At 33.6% G+C, this 19,176-nt stretch overlaps 1 protein-coding gene across 3 annotated transcripts in view; it reads right to left on the bottom strand.

The window, feature by feature from the left end:
* The window catches only part of LOC126746760 (uncharacterized), a 31,570-nt gene that overhangs the window by 1,571 nt on the left and 10,823 nt on the right, over window positions 1–19,176 (bottom strand). The window contains exons 2-7 of one of the 3 annotated variants that reach the window (XM_050455097.1): window positions 17,882–18,074; window positions 17,603–17,824; window positions 10,794–11,111; window positions 10,633–10,737; window positions 10,066–10,549; window positions 608–748 (exon numbers count right to left, since the gene is read on the bottom strand). In XM_050455097.1, coding sequence (XP_050311054.1) covers window positions 682–748; window positions 10,066–10,549; window positions 10,633–10,737; window positions 10,794–11,111; window positions 17,603–17,824; window positions 17,882–18,074 — 1,389 coding nt within the window. In that variant the 3' untranslated portion in view covers window positions 608–681. Of the gene's footprint in view, window positions 1–607; window positions 749–10,065; window positions 10,586–10,632; window positions 10,738–10,793; window positions 11,112–17,602; window positions 17,825–17,881; window positions 18,075–19,176 lie in introns of those variants that run through there. The other 2 variants (XM_050455096.1, XM_050455099.1) reach the window with 2 other exon arrangements.

The following is a 19,176-nucleotide window of genomic DNA, read 5'->3' as shown; positions in this document are numbered from 1 at the left end:
CTAATACTTTCTGTATAAAACAAGGACAGCGCCACGAATAACGCGATTATCTTATTTTAAAATTATTTACCACATACACGTTAATTACATATTAAAACAAAAACATATATGTATTTCCGGAAGTATATAATAATTAAAAAAAAAAAGAAAACAATTTTGACAATCGACTGCCCAAGGGGATCCTCTAATGTTTTAGGAAACATTTACCAGCAGTTAATTGTTTGTACAACATGATTAATGGTTTTTCAATGTTACAATTTTCGATATCAGATCGAATTCTCTCTGGTATTAAATTTATGTAGTGCAGTGTGGGCGCGTTTATATGGGCGCGCCCGTAACAATTAAAATATAGGGTGGTCTGGGTTTTTTTGCATTAAAATATTTTTTTTTTCTATATTTTTGATCCATACGTTAAGCTGTCAGAGATAAAATCATTTTTACTGATACGATATTGATCCGTTAACAATTAATTCTGCCCAGTCATACGCTGTATGAAGTTCAGAGAATTAAAAAAAAAGCCGGATCTATCCTATATGGGGACAAAACAACAATTTTTTCTTTAAAAACTATATTTATAATAAATAACTATATATACAGAACTACTTGGGTTTCTGGTACGCCGCTGAATTGCAATTATCCTTGTGGCATAAGGAGCACACGGCGATATAGCCGAGTTTTTTCTCATATTGGACCATTTCCTCGCAGGTTCCTATGCTGGGTTCCCAACAGGAAGCATAAGAAAGATTTTCTGGAATAAAATATAATAATAATAAACAAAATTAATTATTTTTTATGGAATATATAATATATACGGAAAATAGTAATAAAACATGAAAAATAAAAGGCCATGTCAATGCAGCCTTCAGGCGATGCCAGAAACTGTTTAGGCCCAAGTAAAAGAAAACTTCTCATATTACACTTTCAAAAAAATATGGACCAATAACAAAATCATGTACTATTCCACCCCAAACATTGATGCTCCATCGGTGTTGAAAATTATTGACAAAAACTCGATGCGGATTTTCTTCATCGTAAAAGTGAAAGTTATGTCGGTTCACAAAACCGTTTCTGTGAAACGTACATTCATCAGTAAAAAGCACAAATTAAAAAAAAATCTCGTTTTCTGCTGCTTGATTTTATGCCAATTGACAAAAAGTTTTTCTTTTTCCAAGATCATTTTCGGAAAGCGTGGTAGGAATGAAATTTGTCGATTGTAAACGAGTTGTAATGTGATCTGTGTAGGTCTAGGCCTGATGATGCTCCGATAGGAGCGAAACACATGTAGCTTTTGAAAAAATTACATGGATTTGATGAGACCGTGACGTATTATTATTATATATTGGGCAAATAAGAAAATTTTGAATTTGAATAGACTAGTTATTGAATTAGATAAAAGCCGCGTGTTTATAAACTGCTTAAGTTCAAGTGAATTTTACTTACGTCCGCCCCCATAATCGATCCACACAGTCATACAGCCCTGTGCGGGCTCCTCGATTTCACTCGCACAAGGAACGTTTAACTCGCACGTGCCAAAATTGCAAATTGTACAGTAATCTACAGCCATTACTCCACCTACAATTGCCATATAAATAAGAGGCAACACTTACCCTTGAAATGGTGGTACTTACCGAGAAAAGCTGCCACTAACAGTTTATTCATATTAAGCGTTTATCAGTCTTAACAGTTGGTAAAGGTTTGCGCTTGATTTACAAATTGATAAACTTTTATAGGGAGAAATCTAGATTGTGGCGGATCAGATCAAGTTCATTCCGATCAAATAATCATTTAGGCCCATTATTATATCAACCGCCAGTAAGGAGGAATTTAAATAAAAATTATTGTTTATATACAACATTTATTGACGTACATTTATCACAAAATATCTATCTATATATTTAAGTTAATACATCGAAATGCACATACAGTCTATTCATTTGCTTGGAAATGCACTTTTTTGGGGAGAGGGTACAGTCAAAAGGTAAGGCAATTAAAATGATGATGGAAGTATAGGTAAATATTTGGTCTAGGGTTTTAGGATTTGTCATTGGAATATAATGGATAAAATGCATATTGGAGGATGCTATTCGCCATTTTAACAAGTAACGCTGTCATGTCTACCACTTTAAAAAAAAAAACAATTAGGAGTATTTAAAATAACCAACCTATTATACTTCCGTGCTACAACAGATCGTAAGTGATTAAAATATGAATTTTGAGATATATGCGTTTTTTTTATCTGCTAAAATCGCTTCGTATACCGATTTTAAAGGACTTAGGTGCCCGCTGGAATAAGCATTCGAAGAGCTTTGCAAATTTTTGTAAAATACCTAATGCTGATATTAATACAAGGGCCTTCAAAAAAAAATCAAATAAATCAATTTGTATTTTAGTTTTAGTTGTATTCTAGTAGATGTCTGTCTTACAAACATTAATTTAATATTTTGTGTTTTAATATCCTTGTTTCAAAGATTTTTTATTTTTTAGTCTACAGTTGCACAATTAACTATCTTTAAACATCTACGTTGTTATCTTATTTACTTTACGAGGTCTTATATAATTACAATCGAACTTTATTACAGGTAAGTTCGTTTGATTTAGTAATTATATTGCTAAGTATTTTTACTTTATTTATAAGGATCTCTGTAAGTTAAGGGCATAAGAGTCATAGCAAATTGAGGGTAAAAATTAAAAAAGTTTTGTTTCAATATATCTATATATTTAGTGTTTTTAGATTCCGATATTGATGACGCTACAAATATATCTGAGCATGGATCTTTCGAAAGAGATTGTACCTCAGCTTCAAAAGATATTAGTTGCTGTTCGTGTACAAAACCATTCTTAGGTATGTTTTAAACTTTTTACATAATATATTCTAATATATATTTTAGGCCCAATTAACGAAAATGTTGGTATGAATTCCCCAATGTTGTCTGCTTTGCCGAATAAAGATCCTGAAATATTAAGCGCAGATGTTTTAGAACCATACCTTGCCTTAGAACGCCAGGTGATTTTAGTGGTAAGAATTTTACATACCCACTTTCATTATTTTTGTGCACTTTTATTTTTTATTGCCCTTATTTAGAAGGGAATGGCAATATGGCGCAGGCGTTACCAACAGTTCAAAATAATGAAATAAAAAATAACTTTTTGGATCTAAGTCACTCAAGCTCCTTTGAATACACTATTAGTCCTTTAGAGCCAATACATTTTAATGGTAAGTGATCTATTACTTTTTATTAGTGCCACTGCAGTATCTGTCTGTCTTCGGATAACTATAGTACATCAAGTAGCTATGATGAAAATAGTAGTGACTTTTCTGATTCTCCAGTCCAGGGGAACGCCAGAAAAAAAGAAAAAAAAGTAGATTCTGGAGTTAAAGTTACACATATTGAAATGGAAAAACGCAATGCAGAACGGAATAAAAAAGAAAATAGAGATCCGGATGCAACAGATATGCAGATAGAACCACTTAGTGATTTGAATCCTGTTGAAAGATGGTTAATTATGGTTAATTACGTCAACTGCAGTTAAGTCTTTAAATAATGAATTCTATGGGTATGGGGACCATCCTAGGACTACGTTGTTATCTTATTTACTTGACGAGCACTTCATATAATTAATTACAATCGAACTTCATTACAGGTAAGTTCGTTTGATTTAGTAATTAAACAACCTTTACCTAAGTCTTATTTGATTGAAAACCAATCAAGAGATATTAACAGACGAAATCACATTGATTTAAGACCGTTTTTAAATAAATTTGGCCCATCATCTATAAATGATAATGTAGCTCTAGCTGATCCTGAGGCTCCGAATATACTTAATTTGTAAAAGGCAGAATGTAAAGGGTGTCCCAATAGGAACGCACGTTTTGAATTGCGCAGCATTCTTTTTTTATCGCAGTATGTCAAAAAAAAAACTGAAAAGAATAATGTAAACAGTTTGCGATTAGTAGCCATGGAATATACGGTCGAACAACGAATTATTATTGTTAAAACATACTACAAATATGGAGAATGTTTTGCGGAAACAGTTCGTAAATTGCGGGGCATTTTTGGTCGACACGATGCACCAAATCACACGACCGTCCAAAGACTAATTGATAAATTTGAACAAAATGGTTCTGTCGTGGATGTAAAAACACCAGTGCGTCACCGTAGTAGCTGTTCTGTTGAAAATATTGCCGCAGTGCATGAAAGTGTTGGCGAGAATCCGGGAATATCTATCCGTCATCGTGTACAGCAGTCAGTTGCACATTTCAAAGAGCACCACCCACCGAATTCTAACAAAAGATCTTCATTTACATGCCTATAAGATTCAATTGACCCAAGAATTAAAGCCAGTGGACCATGCGACGCGCCGTACATTTTCTTCTTGGGTATTGCAAAAACAATAAATGGATGTCGATTTTTCGAAAAAAAATTTGTTTATCAATGAAGCACACTTTCACCTTAATGGCTTTGTTAATAAACAAAATTGCCGAATTTGGGGCGAAGAAAATCCTAGAGTCATTCATGAGAAGAAAATGCATCCATTAAGAGTCACTGTTTGGTGCGGACTTTGGACAGGTGGAGTAATTGGACCGTACTTCTTCGAGGACGAGGCTGAAAATGCAGTTACCGTGAACAGCGAACGCTATCGTAATATACTCACTGAGTTTTTATGGCCTCAATTGGATGGTATGGATACGGGCGGTATGTGGTACCAACAGGATGGTGCGACATGTCACACTACACGTGAAGCAATTCAATTGTTGCAAAGAAAGTTTCCCAGTCGTGTCATTTCACGGAATGGAGACCAGAACTGGCCCGCAAGATCATGCGATTTAACGCCTTGTGACTTTTTTCTTTAGGGTTTTTCTAAAATCCCTCGTATACGCTAATAATCCAACAACAATTCCACAGTGGAAAAACGAAATTAGACGTATTATTAGCGAAATTGGGCCGCAATTATGTGAAAATGTAATTGAAAATTTCTCAAAACGAATAAGAGTCGGTCACGAAAGTACAGGCGGCCATTTGCCAGATATTATTTTTCACGTCTAATTGCAGTGTATTAGCTTTACATTAAAATATAAATAACACTCAGTTTAAAATAAATTATGACTTTTATTTACCAATTAAAACGTGCGCTCTTATTGGGACACCCTTTATTATATAGTCATGATATATGTATACACGCCTTTAATATTAAGTTTGGCAACCTTGGTTGTTACATGTTAGTGTAAAGCACGACCTTGGAATTGGAATTCTAAAATCAGGATCACTTGATATGAGTGATTTTAAATAACATTGTCAATTGTGAGTATAGCGGATTGCCTAGTTTTTGGTGATTTGTAAATGACGCTTGGGTATATCGTCTGTAACTCTTACTTGGCGTTTGTATAGGTGGACAATTTTCTGGAACTAGACAATTAGTTGTATTTGTAAATTGGAACTTTGAATAATTTATATGTATGTAAGATATATGTATATTTAAGGTGTTTTAATGATATTTGTATTTTTTCTTTTTTGCACTGTGAATATGACTTTTCTTCAGTTGGAGAACTCTATCTATGTATATGTGCTATGTATTGAGGAAATAAACAATATTATTATTTTGTCAGTTACATAAATACTATAGTTTTTATATAGATTTATTTTTATAGTGATTGTTGAGATATATTGAAATATACTTTGTTTTTATGCATTAGTATAACAATTTTTTTTTGTTACTCGCTATTCTATACGAGGCAGTCAGATGCAAAGGGGTGTAAGTGACTTTTTACAAAAATCGGGTTCTGTACACCATTACATTATTAAAGCATAATATTATTTGGTGGCAAAGGGATATATGTGAATTCTTTTCTAGTGGAGATATCTATCTGCAGAAACAAAAAGTACTTAGCCATAACATCAATTTACTTGGAGGCAATGGGATATATGTGCACTTATATCCCTTTGCCTCCAAATGACACAACAAATTACGTTTTTTGTTTACATGCGTGCGTGTGGTTCTGCGTATTTGTGACAGTTTTCTAAGCAGTATTATTGTTGTTTTTCGAATAATAACTGTTTACAGAATATATCAGTTAATTACTTGGTTTAAATATGACGGATTTTGAGTTAGATGGTAAGTACGATGAAATCAAGTTAAAAATACATGTTTAGTATAGTTTTTAGGTTATGGAGTACAGTTTTACTTTCGTTGTAGAATTTTGATGCTGGTGAGAATTATTATTCTTTGTACATTGAGAGTTCTTTTTTTTGTTCCAGAACCTGTCGATGATAGCGATCTAGATCGCGATTACCACCCAAGAGGCATCTACATCGACTACTGAAGGAGAGTCGAATGAAGGTGACACAGACAACAACCAGTCAACGCGTAGCAGGAAACAGATCAGAAACGAGTCATCTTGGGCACGGAATAAAGCGAAGAATGCCAGGAATAGTGGTGGTGAATTTATCGGCCATAGAAAATTGCTAAAGCCAGCAAAAGCCGTTCAAAATCTGGCAGATCATCAATGTCGATACGAGTGTAAAAGTTTTTCAAATGAAGATCGCCAACAAATCTTTGATGACTATTGGAATTTGGAGTCATGGAATCTACAAACGGCATTCCTTACCGCATGTATGGAAACACATGCACCTAAAAAAGTAACTGTTGAGCCACGTAAACAAGTGAGCGTTAAAATATTATTAAAGGGAAAAAGAGTGTCTAAACTCTTTTTGTTGAAAACTCTAAATATGAGCCAGAAACGATACGATAACGTTTAAAAAAAGAGAAAGCTGACAGGGGTAGCACCAATCGACCAACGTGGTAAACATACTCCATAAGATTCAGGACAATGATATTGCAGGAATAATGGGGCACATTGGATCATTTCCAAGGTACTCGAGCCATTATTCACGTGTAAAAAATCCAAATATGAAGTATTTATCAGGCGAACTAAGCATTCACAATAACACAATAACATTCAAAACCCTGTTAAAGAGAGCTTCTATAGATATATTTTTACAACGAAATTTAATCTGCGTTTCAAACTGCCCTATACTGATACATGTACAATATGCGATACACTTGAAAATAAAATCAGTAATGACATTAATCCTGAGGTTGTGAATGATAGTAAAGTTCAGAAAGAGATTCACTTACGAAAAGCTGAAAAGGCTAGATCAGCTAAAAATGATGCTAAGAAACTTGCTAACGATAATCCTAATACTGTAAATGCAATATGTTTTGATCTTGAAAAGACTCTGCCTACGCCTGTATTAACCTGTAGTAAGGTGTACTATCTCAGGCAACTGTGGACTTACAATTTTGCGGTACATAATCTTGCATATGATCAGGCATCAATGTTTATGTGCCACGAGGGTGAAGCGTCTAGGGGATCCCAAGAAATTGGATCATGTCTATTGAAATATGTTCAGCAACTTCCAAGTTCAATAGAACATATCATCGCATTTAGCGATAATGCAGCGGGTCAAAATAAAAATCACAACATCATAAAATTCTGGAGACATATTGTTCAGACAACATCAGTTTGTAGAGTTGACCATAAATTTTTAGTTTCTGGTCACTCCTATATGGAGTGCGACCAAGATTTTGGACTAATCGAAAAGTCAAAGAAAAAAAACCAATATATTTTTGTCCCCGATGATTGGAACAAAGTAGTAGCTCAAGCAAGTCGAAAGTTCACTGTTGTACGAATGAGAAATGAAGATTTTGTGTCAGTTGAAGAAATGAAAAAAGAGATGAAAGACAGTATTCCAGGAATACGTAGTATTCAGTGGTTCCGACTGGAAAAAGATAAACCCCACATACTTCAATACAAAAACAGTTTGAATGAGGACATGGATTTTGAGTATTTTGACCTTAGAAAACAGAAAGAGGGTCCTCGAAATATCCAATTTGAGCTTAAGTTGTTGCATCCTGAGCCACCATCTATAAAAACCGCAAAATACGAGAATCTTCAGCAACTCCTTCAGTTTATTCCCTCTATATACCATAACTTTTATTCATCACTAAAACACCAAGGAACCGCGATAAAAACTGTAGCCTCAGCAACAAACGAAAATGGAGAAGAAAGAAGCGAGGCCACCACTAGCCAAAGATACACAGTTACAGAAAATTCTGAAAATGTTTCAGCTGAATGGGAATCCGATGATGAATAGAAGGAGCGAGTGTTGTGATCTACATTAAAACTTTTAAAAATGTTTAGTTTTGTAACTTTTGTATTCATTGACTTTTTGTCAATAAACTTTCGATTTCATCAGTCTGTTATTTTACTATTTTATAATAATTTACGATCCTCCTTTACAAAATGTCTTGCATTCATTTTAGCAATCATAGGTAAAGAAATAAAGCAGATTATAATGTAATATTTAAAAATAGTGTTAAATAAAAACAAAATTCCACTCTTAGACGCAAAGGGATGTAAGTGATACACAGCTTTACTTTAAGCCCTGTATTCATCAAATTACCAACTTAAATGCATTAAAATATATGCAAATAATCTTTACATACATTAGAAAGTTAAAAAAAAATTGGTTGATTCTATTTAAATCGCCGTGATTTTTTTACAGAGCTTAAACTTTGAACAAGTTTTTCTCAAAATGTATAAATGTGTACTTACACCCCTTTGCATCTAACCGCCTCAATTAAGATTGGCCTAACTCTTCTAGCGACAACTTGCAGCATTGAACGTTAATTTAGCACATTACGGCGGGTTAAAATGTGGAATAGATCAACGATGGGAGACGCGAGACTAAGCGGCCTTTGCTTGATGAGCGTTCATCGAAAGAGGATAGAGGAAGACATTGGGTTTGTTGACAAGGTCTTTGGAGAACAAACTAGGCGCCTTAGATTCTTATTTAAAGACTAGATTAAACAATTATAGGCTATCGTTTTTGTGTTTAAATAAAATTTTAATTTTTGCTTGTGTTACCTCTTATTGCAAACTCAAACAAATAATAATTGACATTCTCTTGAAGTCCAGGGGGGTGCAAGTACCCCCTCCCGGCGCCTATGTGGTAGACAGATATAAATCTTGTCCAAGTCTAGTTATTACTTTGTGTACTGCGTTGTGAATACTCACAACAACACCACTTTACTAATTTCCTTTCTGCAAAAAAACCTAAATTTTAAACAAAACTTGTAACACCGCTCTAAACTCTAAAAATAGATTACCGAGCCGACAGCGCATCTGAGGATGGTGGGAGAAAGAAAATTGTAGTATGTCATAGTATGTAGTTGTTGTTGAACGAAAGTTGCGCCGCCTGGTCTCTCTGCGTTTACAACGTGCCAATTTAAAAAATGGCCCTTGTAAGAAAAATTGAAATGTAAAAAGTTGCTTTAATTAATGATATAGCTCTGTCTCTCTGTACTGTCTCATATCAATTGGTTTGTGTTGAAGTTCTCTGTGCCCTAAATACTTAAACGTATTAATTCGCTTAACCCAAGTTATGGAATGGAAGCAAAATGGCGGCCTTTATATATATATATGCTATATACACTGATTTTAGTCATTATATACAATGTACAACTTCTTTTTCTTCAGCAATATCAGGCTCAGTTAAGGCATGAAAACTAAAAGTAAAATTTGTTTATTAAATGTGTACATATTATGTTGTACAAGTGTTGTTTTATTTTTTTATCATATTGATTTGGTCCTTCGAGTAATTAGACACAATCAGTCTTGTTGTGTCCCCCTTGGATGATGGGAACATGATAAGACATCCACCCTTCATACTGAATAAATGATTAATAATCGTTTACTTGTCCTATTTCAATCACATATTATACTATTATTACTAAATCCAAAAGTTGCATCTATCGAAGTTAATATAATTCTTTTAAATGTTATATTTATTATTACTGTAACAGTAATATAAAATAATATTTTCAATTATATTTTAAATGTTTAAATATCTCAAAACCTTAATAAAATCAGGTACGACCTCTTGTCTTAGCACATCGGTATAGGTAAAACAAGCTCTTCTAGGCCCTATCTCAAAGAATTATAGCCAAAAAGGCCTCCTAACATTAAACAGAGTGAATCCCACAAAAAAACTATAACTCACTTACAACAAACCATCGGCCTCCCTGGCCTCACTATCGCTATCAGACTGCTCGGTAACAATAATAATCGGCATATTAAGAATAATCTTCTTGGGTTCGTTTCTTAGTTGGGCCTCCTGCACTTTGCCTTTTAACTCTTCATACTGCAGGTTATTTTCCAGTTGGGCCTCACAGTTGAACAAATGGATAAACTTGCTGAAGTCCTCCATCAGGTTAAACCGTAGGCACCGCCTTAAATACGGAGGGATTTCCTTTGTGGAGTATGGAAATTGTATGATGAGGATTTCCACCTTGGATATCGCTTTGTTGGCTTCTATAACGAGATATTTGTGGGTAATAGGGTCTGGTTCGAAGATGTGCGTACCGCATATGTACAATATATGGCTGGCCTCGGTTACTTTTGGGCTTATTTGCACTTCTCCCAAAGTTTTTAGAGCCTTTTCTAAGGTTTTTACTATGGCATAATGCTTTTCCGGGGTCTGGCTGTAGACTAGATAAACCAAGTCTTTTTGTTCAGATTTTTCTTCTAAAAATATTCCATAAAAACCACATTTTTATTTAAGATCAGCTCACCTTCTTTCTGTTTATGTCTGCTGCGCAAGTGAAGCACAAAAAGCACACAAGGGATAAGAAAACTTGCCCCGACTATTCCTATAACCAATGGGGGGTATTTCCTTTCTAAAAATCAAATAATGACCCACTAATCTAAGTAAACGGTTAGTAAAACTACTTACTTATGTATATTCTTGGTGTGATACTCTTGAGACACTGATCCTCACCGCAAGACTCACTGATGGCACTCACTTTAAAATAGTAGTAACCCTCCTCATTGTAAGTGATATACTCGAAAGCCAACTCGTCACCGTCTTGGGGTTTTAACATTCGTACGTCCAGTAAAATCTCTTTATTGTCTTTTTCTTTGAACACCTCCACTTTATAGTACGTCACATTATAGGTGGAAGGTAAAGTTTGGATTTTTTGCACTATTTCATAGTTGCTAGTAGAGTCTATACTGGAGAAGATTGATCTTTGAGGTAGGGACAGTTGATTGCCTAGAAAATCAATTTATTTAGGACCTCAATAAACTAAAACGTTACTGTTAGAATTAGCAGGATTCAGAATGCAATGATAAGACAAAAAAATAGTTTAATAAAGTTATTTATTCAAGAAAATATTAAATTAGAAAATATAATAATGATTATACAATGAGCTCCGCGAGACTACTACTTTAAACAAAATATACTTTTAAACGCGACACATATTTGCTTAATAAACACTATTGATAGAAAGCCACAAACCAAAGGATAAAAATACAGAATCCTAAGCTCAGCAAAAAAAATATTACAATATTACAGAGCCTGATAAATACTATTTATGTTATTTTGACCTTACATATTGAAATAGCAACATCCCCCCTCAATATAAAAGGTCTTATAAACATAAACAAAGACTCTTAAGCTTAACTTTAGAACTTTTAGAATCAATCAGCATAGAACAAACTTTTTCAAGTATGGAGCGATTGTACGGCACTATCAGTTCATGCCTAATCCCACGATCACGCTAGAATTTTTGTAATTATTCGTTACAGTATTCACCGCCATTATCCGTTCTTAAAGTAATTTTTCGTTCTACTTGATTTTCCACCATACAGCAAAACTCCTTGAATTTTTCAGGAACCTCATCCATTGTCCTTAGAATTCATCATCCATTAAGGTAAATATATATTTTTTACCACCAAAAGATTCAACTTCCATAGGTCCTATAAGATCCGAATGAATAAGGTCCAATTTATATGACACAACCCCTTTGTCTTTTTAATAGGGAAACGGTTTTCTTGCTTGTTTACCTTTAAGACAACTTTCACAGTATTCCGGAACCTGTTTTTCTAAACAAGAAATACCTGCTGCCAACCCATTTTGTAGCAGTTTCATGCTATAATGGCTAAGATGTCCTAATCTTCTATGCCACAGCATCTGTGTATTTGAGATACTTGCCACGTTGACATAATCTGGAACTACATCGAGTTTATATATGCCATCAACATTTGTTGCCGTAGCCACCGGTTCTTCACTTTCCTGATCAACAATTTTGCACCCCTTGAGGTCAAAATAAACAAAGTATCCTTTTGAAACAATAGAGTTGAGAGATAAAAGATTAACAGAAAGATCTGGAACATACTTTACTTCTACAATGTCCACTTCCCTGCCATATACCCCTAGTTTCACAACACTGTTGCCGGTTCCATTGATACAAAGTTTAGAGTCATTTGCAACTATAATTTCCTGTCATGAGTGCAAATCAATATGTCTTTCAGCAAACTACGATTTCCTGTTATATGAAAGAACGCACCACTGTCAACATATCATGCCGATCCTTTCATAACACCCAGAGCAGCAGCAAATAAAACACTTTTTCCTCCCCGATTATCCCTTTTTTTGCTAGGATTTGAGGATTTCCAACGTTATATCAACACCCGAGTTTTCAAGGGTCATAACCATCGGCTCATATTCTTCAGTCAGTCCCTGCAACATTATAACTCCTAGAAATTTATCATCTAGAGGTTTACCAATGGATATAAATTGCTGAGAAAGGGCCATAACTTCATTGACATACTCTTCCATGGTACTAAAGTTTTCCAATTTTATTGAGCACAAACTTCTTAGTAGTCTTAGTCTTCTATGCAAGCCTTTATCCTTAAACGCTTTTTCAAGTGCACTCCATGCATCTTTAGCATGGATTACATGCGAAAACGTTGACTTGTCAAGGGAAAGAATTATTTTGGACAAAGCTTTCTCCTCACGTCGAATTTTTGTCGCACTTGTTGGAATATAAACAAAAATCAATTTCCTAATAATCTTTGTACAATACATAACTGTTAAGTCGCCAGACATAATTTTTATTTATGTGACATCGAAGAAGAACCGAAAGTTGTTTTTATAAAAGAAGCTGATTAGGCATCAGTATCTTCTATTGGTACCTTCTAAGTGTTTCTCACTTACAGTAATAAAAGTTAATCAAAATAGTTAATCATAAGTTAATCATTGTGCTAGTTATCGACTAACTAACCGAAAATTCAACTTCAAGCCCTTGTAAAAACATAACTAAGGGATCTATGGCGACAAAGTCTACCTTTTCTAATAGCCTGATTATTTGAAATTTATTATTTGTACGTTTTTTACAGTTTATACCTATTTAAATGCAACATTTTGGGCAAAACATGGAAAAAGTCCAATTTCGCTAGTTCTCGACCACCCGCCGCAATTTTCGACCAATTTTGTGTTAATTTCCGACCACCTTTTTATACAGGAATTATAACAGACCTTATAGAATCAACAGTAACTTACCCAATAATTTAAAAAGTTTTCCTGATATTAAAAGAAAATAAAAAAGGAGATTAAAAAATCTTGTTTTTATCATTAAACATAAAACATATATATTAAAAAAAAAATAAAAATTCTTTTTCTTTGTTTAAAAAACTCAAAACCTACACCCAGGTACGCACATATAAAAAAAATAGAAATTCTTCTTTAACTACCAACCAAGAGGTATTTTGGTTATTATTTGTTTTCATTGCTTTAAAACTTACAATGTACATACATTTAAATGTAAAAACAAATCAGCCTTATTGCTTAAAAGCTTATTATAGTTGTACCTACTTATAAAAGGTTAAAACAAACTAAACATATAGGTTGGAGCAAATAAATAATAAAAAAGGAACGAAAAGAGAATTCTTGATTAAACTAAAATTAAAAACAAAAGGTTTTAATATCTACGTTCACTAGCCTTACTCACATTCACTACATTTGTACTCTCTAGCTGCAGCTATTTCATACGCTGTATCTTTTAATTCGGTACACTTTTTGTGATACCATTTATCACAAAAGTCACAGCCAATATTATTTTTGTCTTCATCCTCTGTATCACTATTCAATCTTATTGCACATAATCCACATGGAATTTTAGGTTTATCCGAGGGCGTATCTGATAATTTTGGCGTAATGTTTTTTCTTTTGCACATTTTTTTTGGAGCTTTATTTGTTGATACTTTATTTTCCTTTGTATCCCATTGTCTTTCTTTTCTTTCAGCTACTTCTCGTTGTCTTTTATCAGAATCATCTTTTTTTTTCTTATAATGTTCTCTCCATTTGTCTGAGGAAATTGCACTGGGAGTTTTTTCTCCTTTATTTCTGTTAGTATTTTTGCTTCTTTTAACTGGTTTTGGAAATCTTAAATCAAAAATCAAATATGTCCTGTGATAACACTAGTGTAAGTGTAGCACTTTTTGGTTCTTGGTTGGATTTAATTTCTGTACGCTTTAAAGGCAATAATACTCTTATGTTTTTCTCGTTTTTTTCACCAGACTCTTTAGGAGGTAAATCTATGGTAGTATTATTGATGCCATTCATAAAGGTGTCATTACACCAGCTGGGAAGATTTAGATCAGGAATAGTTAATGCCTTATCATTTAATGAGTCAATTCCTTCAAATGGTATTTTCTTCACTCAAAATATCGATTTCAGCATTGATTATATCAGAAGGCACAGAGTTTTGACTAGTTAAAGACTGAGCAGGAAGCTACCGATTATCACAAAACATTATTTGAGCATCAAGAATTTTGGCAGGATCCAGAAGACTACAATCTCTTGTGGATAGCTCAGAATTATAAGCTGTAGAAGTTGACGGTTGGTCTACTACAAAATCTGCCTGCAAATATTCATCAACAGTTGGATTAGGTTTTTGCATCAAGTCTTCTTTTCCCAATTTTTCACTCTCACTTTTCCTCTTTGTTGGTGATGATATATTTTTTTCGAGTAAAGATATTTCATTTAAAATAACTTCTACACTTACGCCATACGATTCGAGTTCAGTTTTAATTTTGTCGATCACTTTTTTGCAGATCTTATATCCTTCTGATTTATATGGTCAGAAGACCTTCTACTAGTTTTTTTATTTAAATTTTCTACATTGTTCTTAACGCATTTTGTATAATCCACTGCATCAGGATCAAATGGATATAGGCCACATTTACGGAATCCATTTTTAATGTTCGTTTTATACACATCCGGTGTTGATAAAATTTTATGGAAAATACTGCAGAAGTTTGTTTTTGTTATTTTTGTTATTTTATTGTATTCACACCAATTACTTAAAGGTAAAGACATATGGGACAAGTGGCCATTCACTAAATAAAGAACGGGTTTCTGGATATCGTTGTCAATAAGCCACCTATTGAATTTATTCGCCACGTATTCAAAAAACACTTCTGAGGTCATCCATCCTTATTCACTTTTGCCTAAAACCCAGCCCTACCTAGAGGCATGCTTTCTGCGACAGCTTTAGGGGGCCTTACGTATGGAAACAACACAACAGGAGGAGCAATTTTTCCATCAGCATTAAAAGTTATTAGGACAGTAATGTTTTCTTTTTCATTTCCTAAATTTACTATATACAAATTTTTGTAACCTTTAGAACCTAAGACTTTGCTACTTTTAGGACAGAGGGAGAAGCCAGACTCATCTCCATTAAATATCCTACTTGGATCTTCAAGAACTTCCAGTTCGCCTTTTTCTGAGAGATAATTTTTTAATTCTTCAAACCATTTTCGAATGTTTTCTTCTGTGACTACTGCTCGGGCTTTGTTTAAATTTTCGGCTTGCCTAATGGATATGTCTGGATGTCTGGCTGAAAAGGCTTTATACCAAGTTTGTCCTGGAATATTATTTTGGTGAAACACTTCTTGACCTGTGTCCGCTGCTATTTTGGACACAGTGTCTATAAGTAGCTGTTTTGTAACGGGAAATCCACATTTAGCTATATCAATGATCCAGTTCCTAATCTTGGTTTCTCCCTCAACTGTTAGTAATTGTGCTGGACCAGGTTTTTTTATTGGATCAGAAACTCGTCTAGTTATTCTATCAAGGAGGGTGGTTTTAAGAACTTTGTAAATTCTGCTTGCCTCCTTAATTTTCATTTCTTTTGATCTTAGGGCCAATAATGCATTTTGTAAATCTTCTAATGCATATTTGATGGTCCTTTTTTTCGCCACTTTAGTAATTATTGGGCTTTTGGTATTTGTTTTTTTCTTGTCTTTTTTAGGGTTTTGATTGTGGTTTTTATTTTTCTTAAGTGCCACTGTAAAAAAAACAGTTTGAAATTAGCGCTAATGTTCATGGACGGGAAACCGATAGGTCGCTATTTGCCACATAAAAACGTATTAGATATGCGTCCAAAATTGGCCATAAGAAATACATGTTGGTCGAGGATTGGATATCATTAATTTAGTTCGTCGACCATCCAAAGCCATGCTGGACGGAAACTAGATTAGCTTTGCCTAGTTTCTCGACCAGATATATAATATAATAATTCTGCAATGTTTGAATAAAACAAAAATGGTCGTAAACTAAAAAATAAATTAATTATAACATTTTTAGTCAACTGTTCAAAACGAAAAAACAATTTAACTCTTAACAAATTATATAGGCTAAATTGTTAATAAGTCTCTTAAAAGCTAGTTCTCGACCATCATATATTATGTACAAAAACATATTTTAAACCATATTTTCCCAATAAAATACATTCAGAAATTAATATAATACTATATAATTAAAATATATAAATATATATAATATAAAACTACTAGAATATTAAAATATTTGGATGATGCTTTAATGATCCAAAAGGACGTTACTTATTATTTTCTGAGGCGGCCACACTAACAAATTTTCTACACACATGACTAAAACTACTGCTCACTGGACGGCTAGTGACATACTGAATTTTTTTGCGCCACACGCTTCGACTCTCACCAAAGTTTGTTATATTTTAGTACAAACTAGTTAGTTATATTTTGTACTTTTGAATGGGAATTAGGGTATTATTTATTAAAGACTAAACGTAAAAGTGGTCGAGAACCGGGTATGGTCGGCAAACTAGCGTAACGACCCTATTTAAATTTTATTTAACCCATATAACTAATAGCACTTTCAACATCTGCAGCCCATTGTTCGGTAATACAATTCCAATTGAAAACATTTAAAATTCCATACCGAATAATGTTCACGTCCTTTAAGTTTATCAATCGACGAACCGACCGGTTATCGTGCTTTCGTTACTCATCATTATATTTTTTTTACGACGACGACACGACTCAAAACGTAAAATAACTTTAAAAAAATAAAGTGTCTTGCGCTTCTGAGCCCATAACCTGTTAGAATCAGCAGGATTCAGAATGCAATGACAAGACAATAAAAATAGTTTAATAAAGTTATTTATTCAAGAAAAGATTAAATTAGAAAATATAATAATGATTATATATACAATGGGCTCCGCGAGACTACTACATTAAACGAAATATACTTTTAAGGGCGACACATATTTGCTTAATAAATACTATTGATAGAAGGCCACCAACCAGAGGATAAAAATACAGAATCCTAAGCTCAGCAAAAAAATATTACAGTAACAAAAAGAAAAATCGTTGAGCCCGATAAATACTATTTATATTATTTTGACCTTACATATTGAAATAACAACAGTTACTTACCAAAAGTTTCAATTGCAGGTAGTCTGAACACAAGGGTTTTATAAAAACTATCTGCATTTAGCTCTGCCCAGAAATCCAAAATGTAATTTGATTCAGTGGTATTGGATGACTCCAAGTTAAAACATGTTGTAAAACTATTAGATTGCCCGGGATTGTCAATGGAGTAGGATCTACAGATGCTAGAGTCTTCGTTTGGGTCTTGAGACAGCCAAAGGTATGCCCCTAAGAGTAATATAAAAAGTTATCGAGCAGTTTGTTTATAGGCACTGGAAAACTCACTTTTCCATTTGATATCCGCAAAAGATATGCTTAAAGAGTATGTATTGTCTGTATTAATAAAGGCCTTTAGTCGAAGCGACCCCAGGTTGGTATTAAGCTTATCGCTGCCTCTAAAAGTGATTTTTTGGCACTCTTTTGAGTTGAGTGGCTTCGAATGTATGTTTGGGTCATCATCGGTTGGGCCTGTGAGAACCTTAAAATGACATTTTATTAAATACAGTGGAAAAGTATAAAATAGATATTATTTAGTTATTTTTGACGATCGTAGGTGATAACGAAGTAAAATAAAAAAGGTCGAAATCAGTAAGCAATCAAATCAAGACAGTTTTACGGCTAACTCTACCGAAGTCAACATTATTTATTTATTGTTTATTAATGCTTCCATTGCCAAAAAAATACTTACATAGGTCAATATTCAAGAAATTAAATGTAAGCATCCTTAACTAACTTAAAAGCTAAGGTAATGATTAGTATGTCATATAATATATTATAATATAATCTAATAAAACAATAAAATACAAGGACATTGCAGTAACAGACATACACAGACTAATGCTAAAGCTGTTAAGACAATAAATGAGGCCATTATTTGCAAAACTTGATAATCGACAAAATCATGGAAATTTATTTAAATTTTGAAGGGGAATCAAATGATAAGATCAGAATTTTTCAAAAGTCTCTTTTTAGCTCGCTCCTTGTTCTGACACCAATGAAATTAACTTGTTCAATCACGTGATTAACACGCGGTAGCAGCTGTTGAAGGGTTGTTTACAAAAACTTTTTTCGGAACGGCATTTAAGTATTTTTAATTTAAGCAACTACACAGGTGTTTTCTTGGCGAATAAGAAAAAGTTTTTTTTTATTAATATGGAGTTAGTTGGTGAAAATGTTATGTCTGTTAAACCTAGTCCACAGGAAAAAGGACGCAAAAAACTTCTTCAGCCAGAAACGCATAAAAGGAATGTTGCTAAACTTGCTAGGTAAGTACTTCATCTTAAACTTATGAAGAAGGGCTAATAAAAAGTTTACTAGCCGTGAGTCAAGAGTTGTATCGATATTATGTTTTATGTGTGCAGCTATTGTGTAATTTTTGTCAATTTATATTGTTACAGAAATACACCAAAAGCTCTTCCGGCTTTTCCAATTTGTGGACATAATGGACGACCCGGATTGCCATATTATTGTTCCACACTCACAATGAAGCAAATTAAAGATTTTCATGCCTATCTTTATTCTTTACCAGTCAAAAAACAAAATTAGCCAAGATCTTTTGATATTAGTGTGTTGTCAGGGAG

The sequence above is a fragment of the Anthonomus grandis genome, chromosome 18, assembly GCF_022605725.1.
Source record: "Anthonomus grandis grandis chromosome 18, icAntGran1.3, whole genome shotgun sequence".
NCBI lineage: Eukaryota > Metazoa > Arthropoda > Insecta > Coleoptera > Curculionidae > Anthonomus > Anthonomus grandis.
This window is presented reverse-complemented; position numbering and strand designations above follow the sequence as displayed.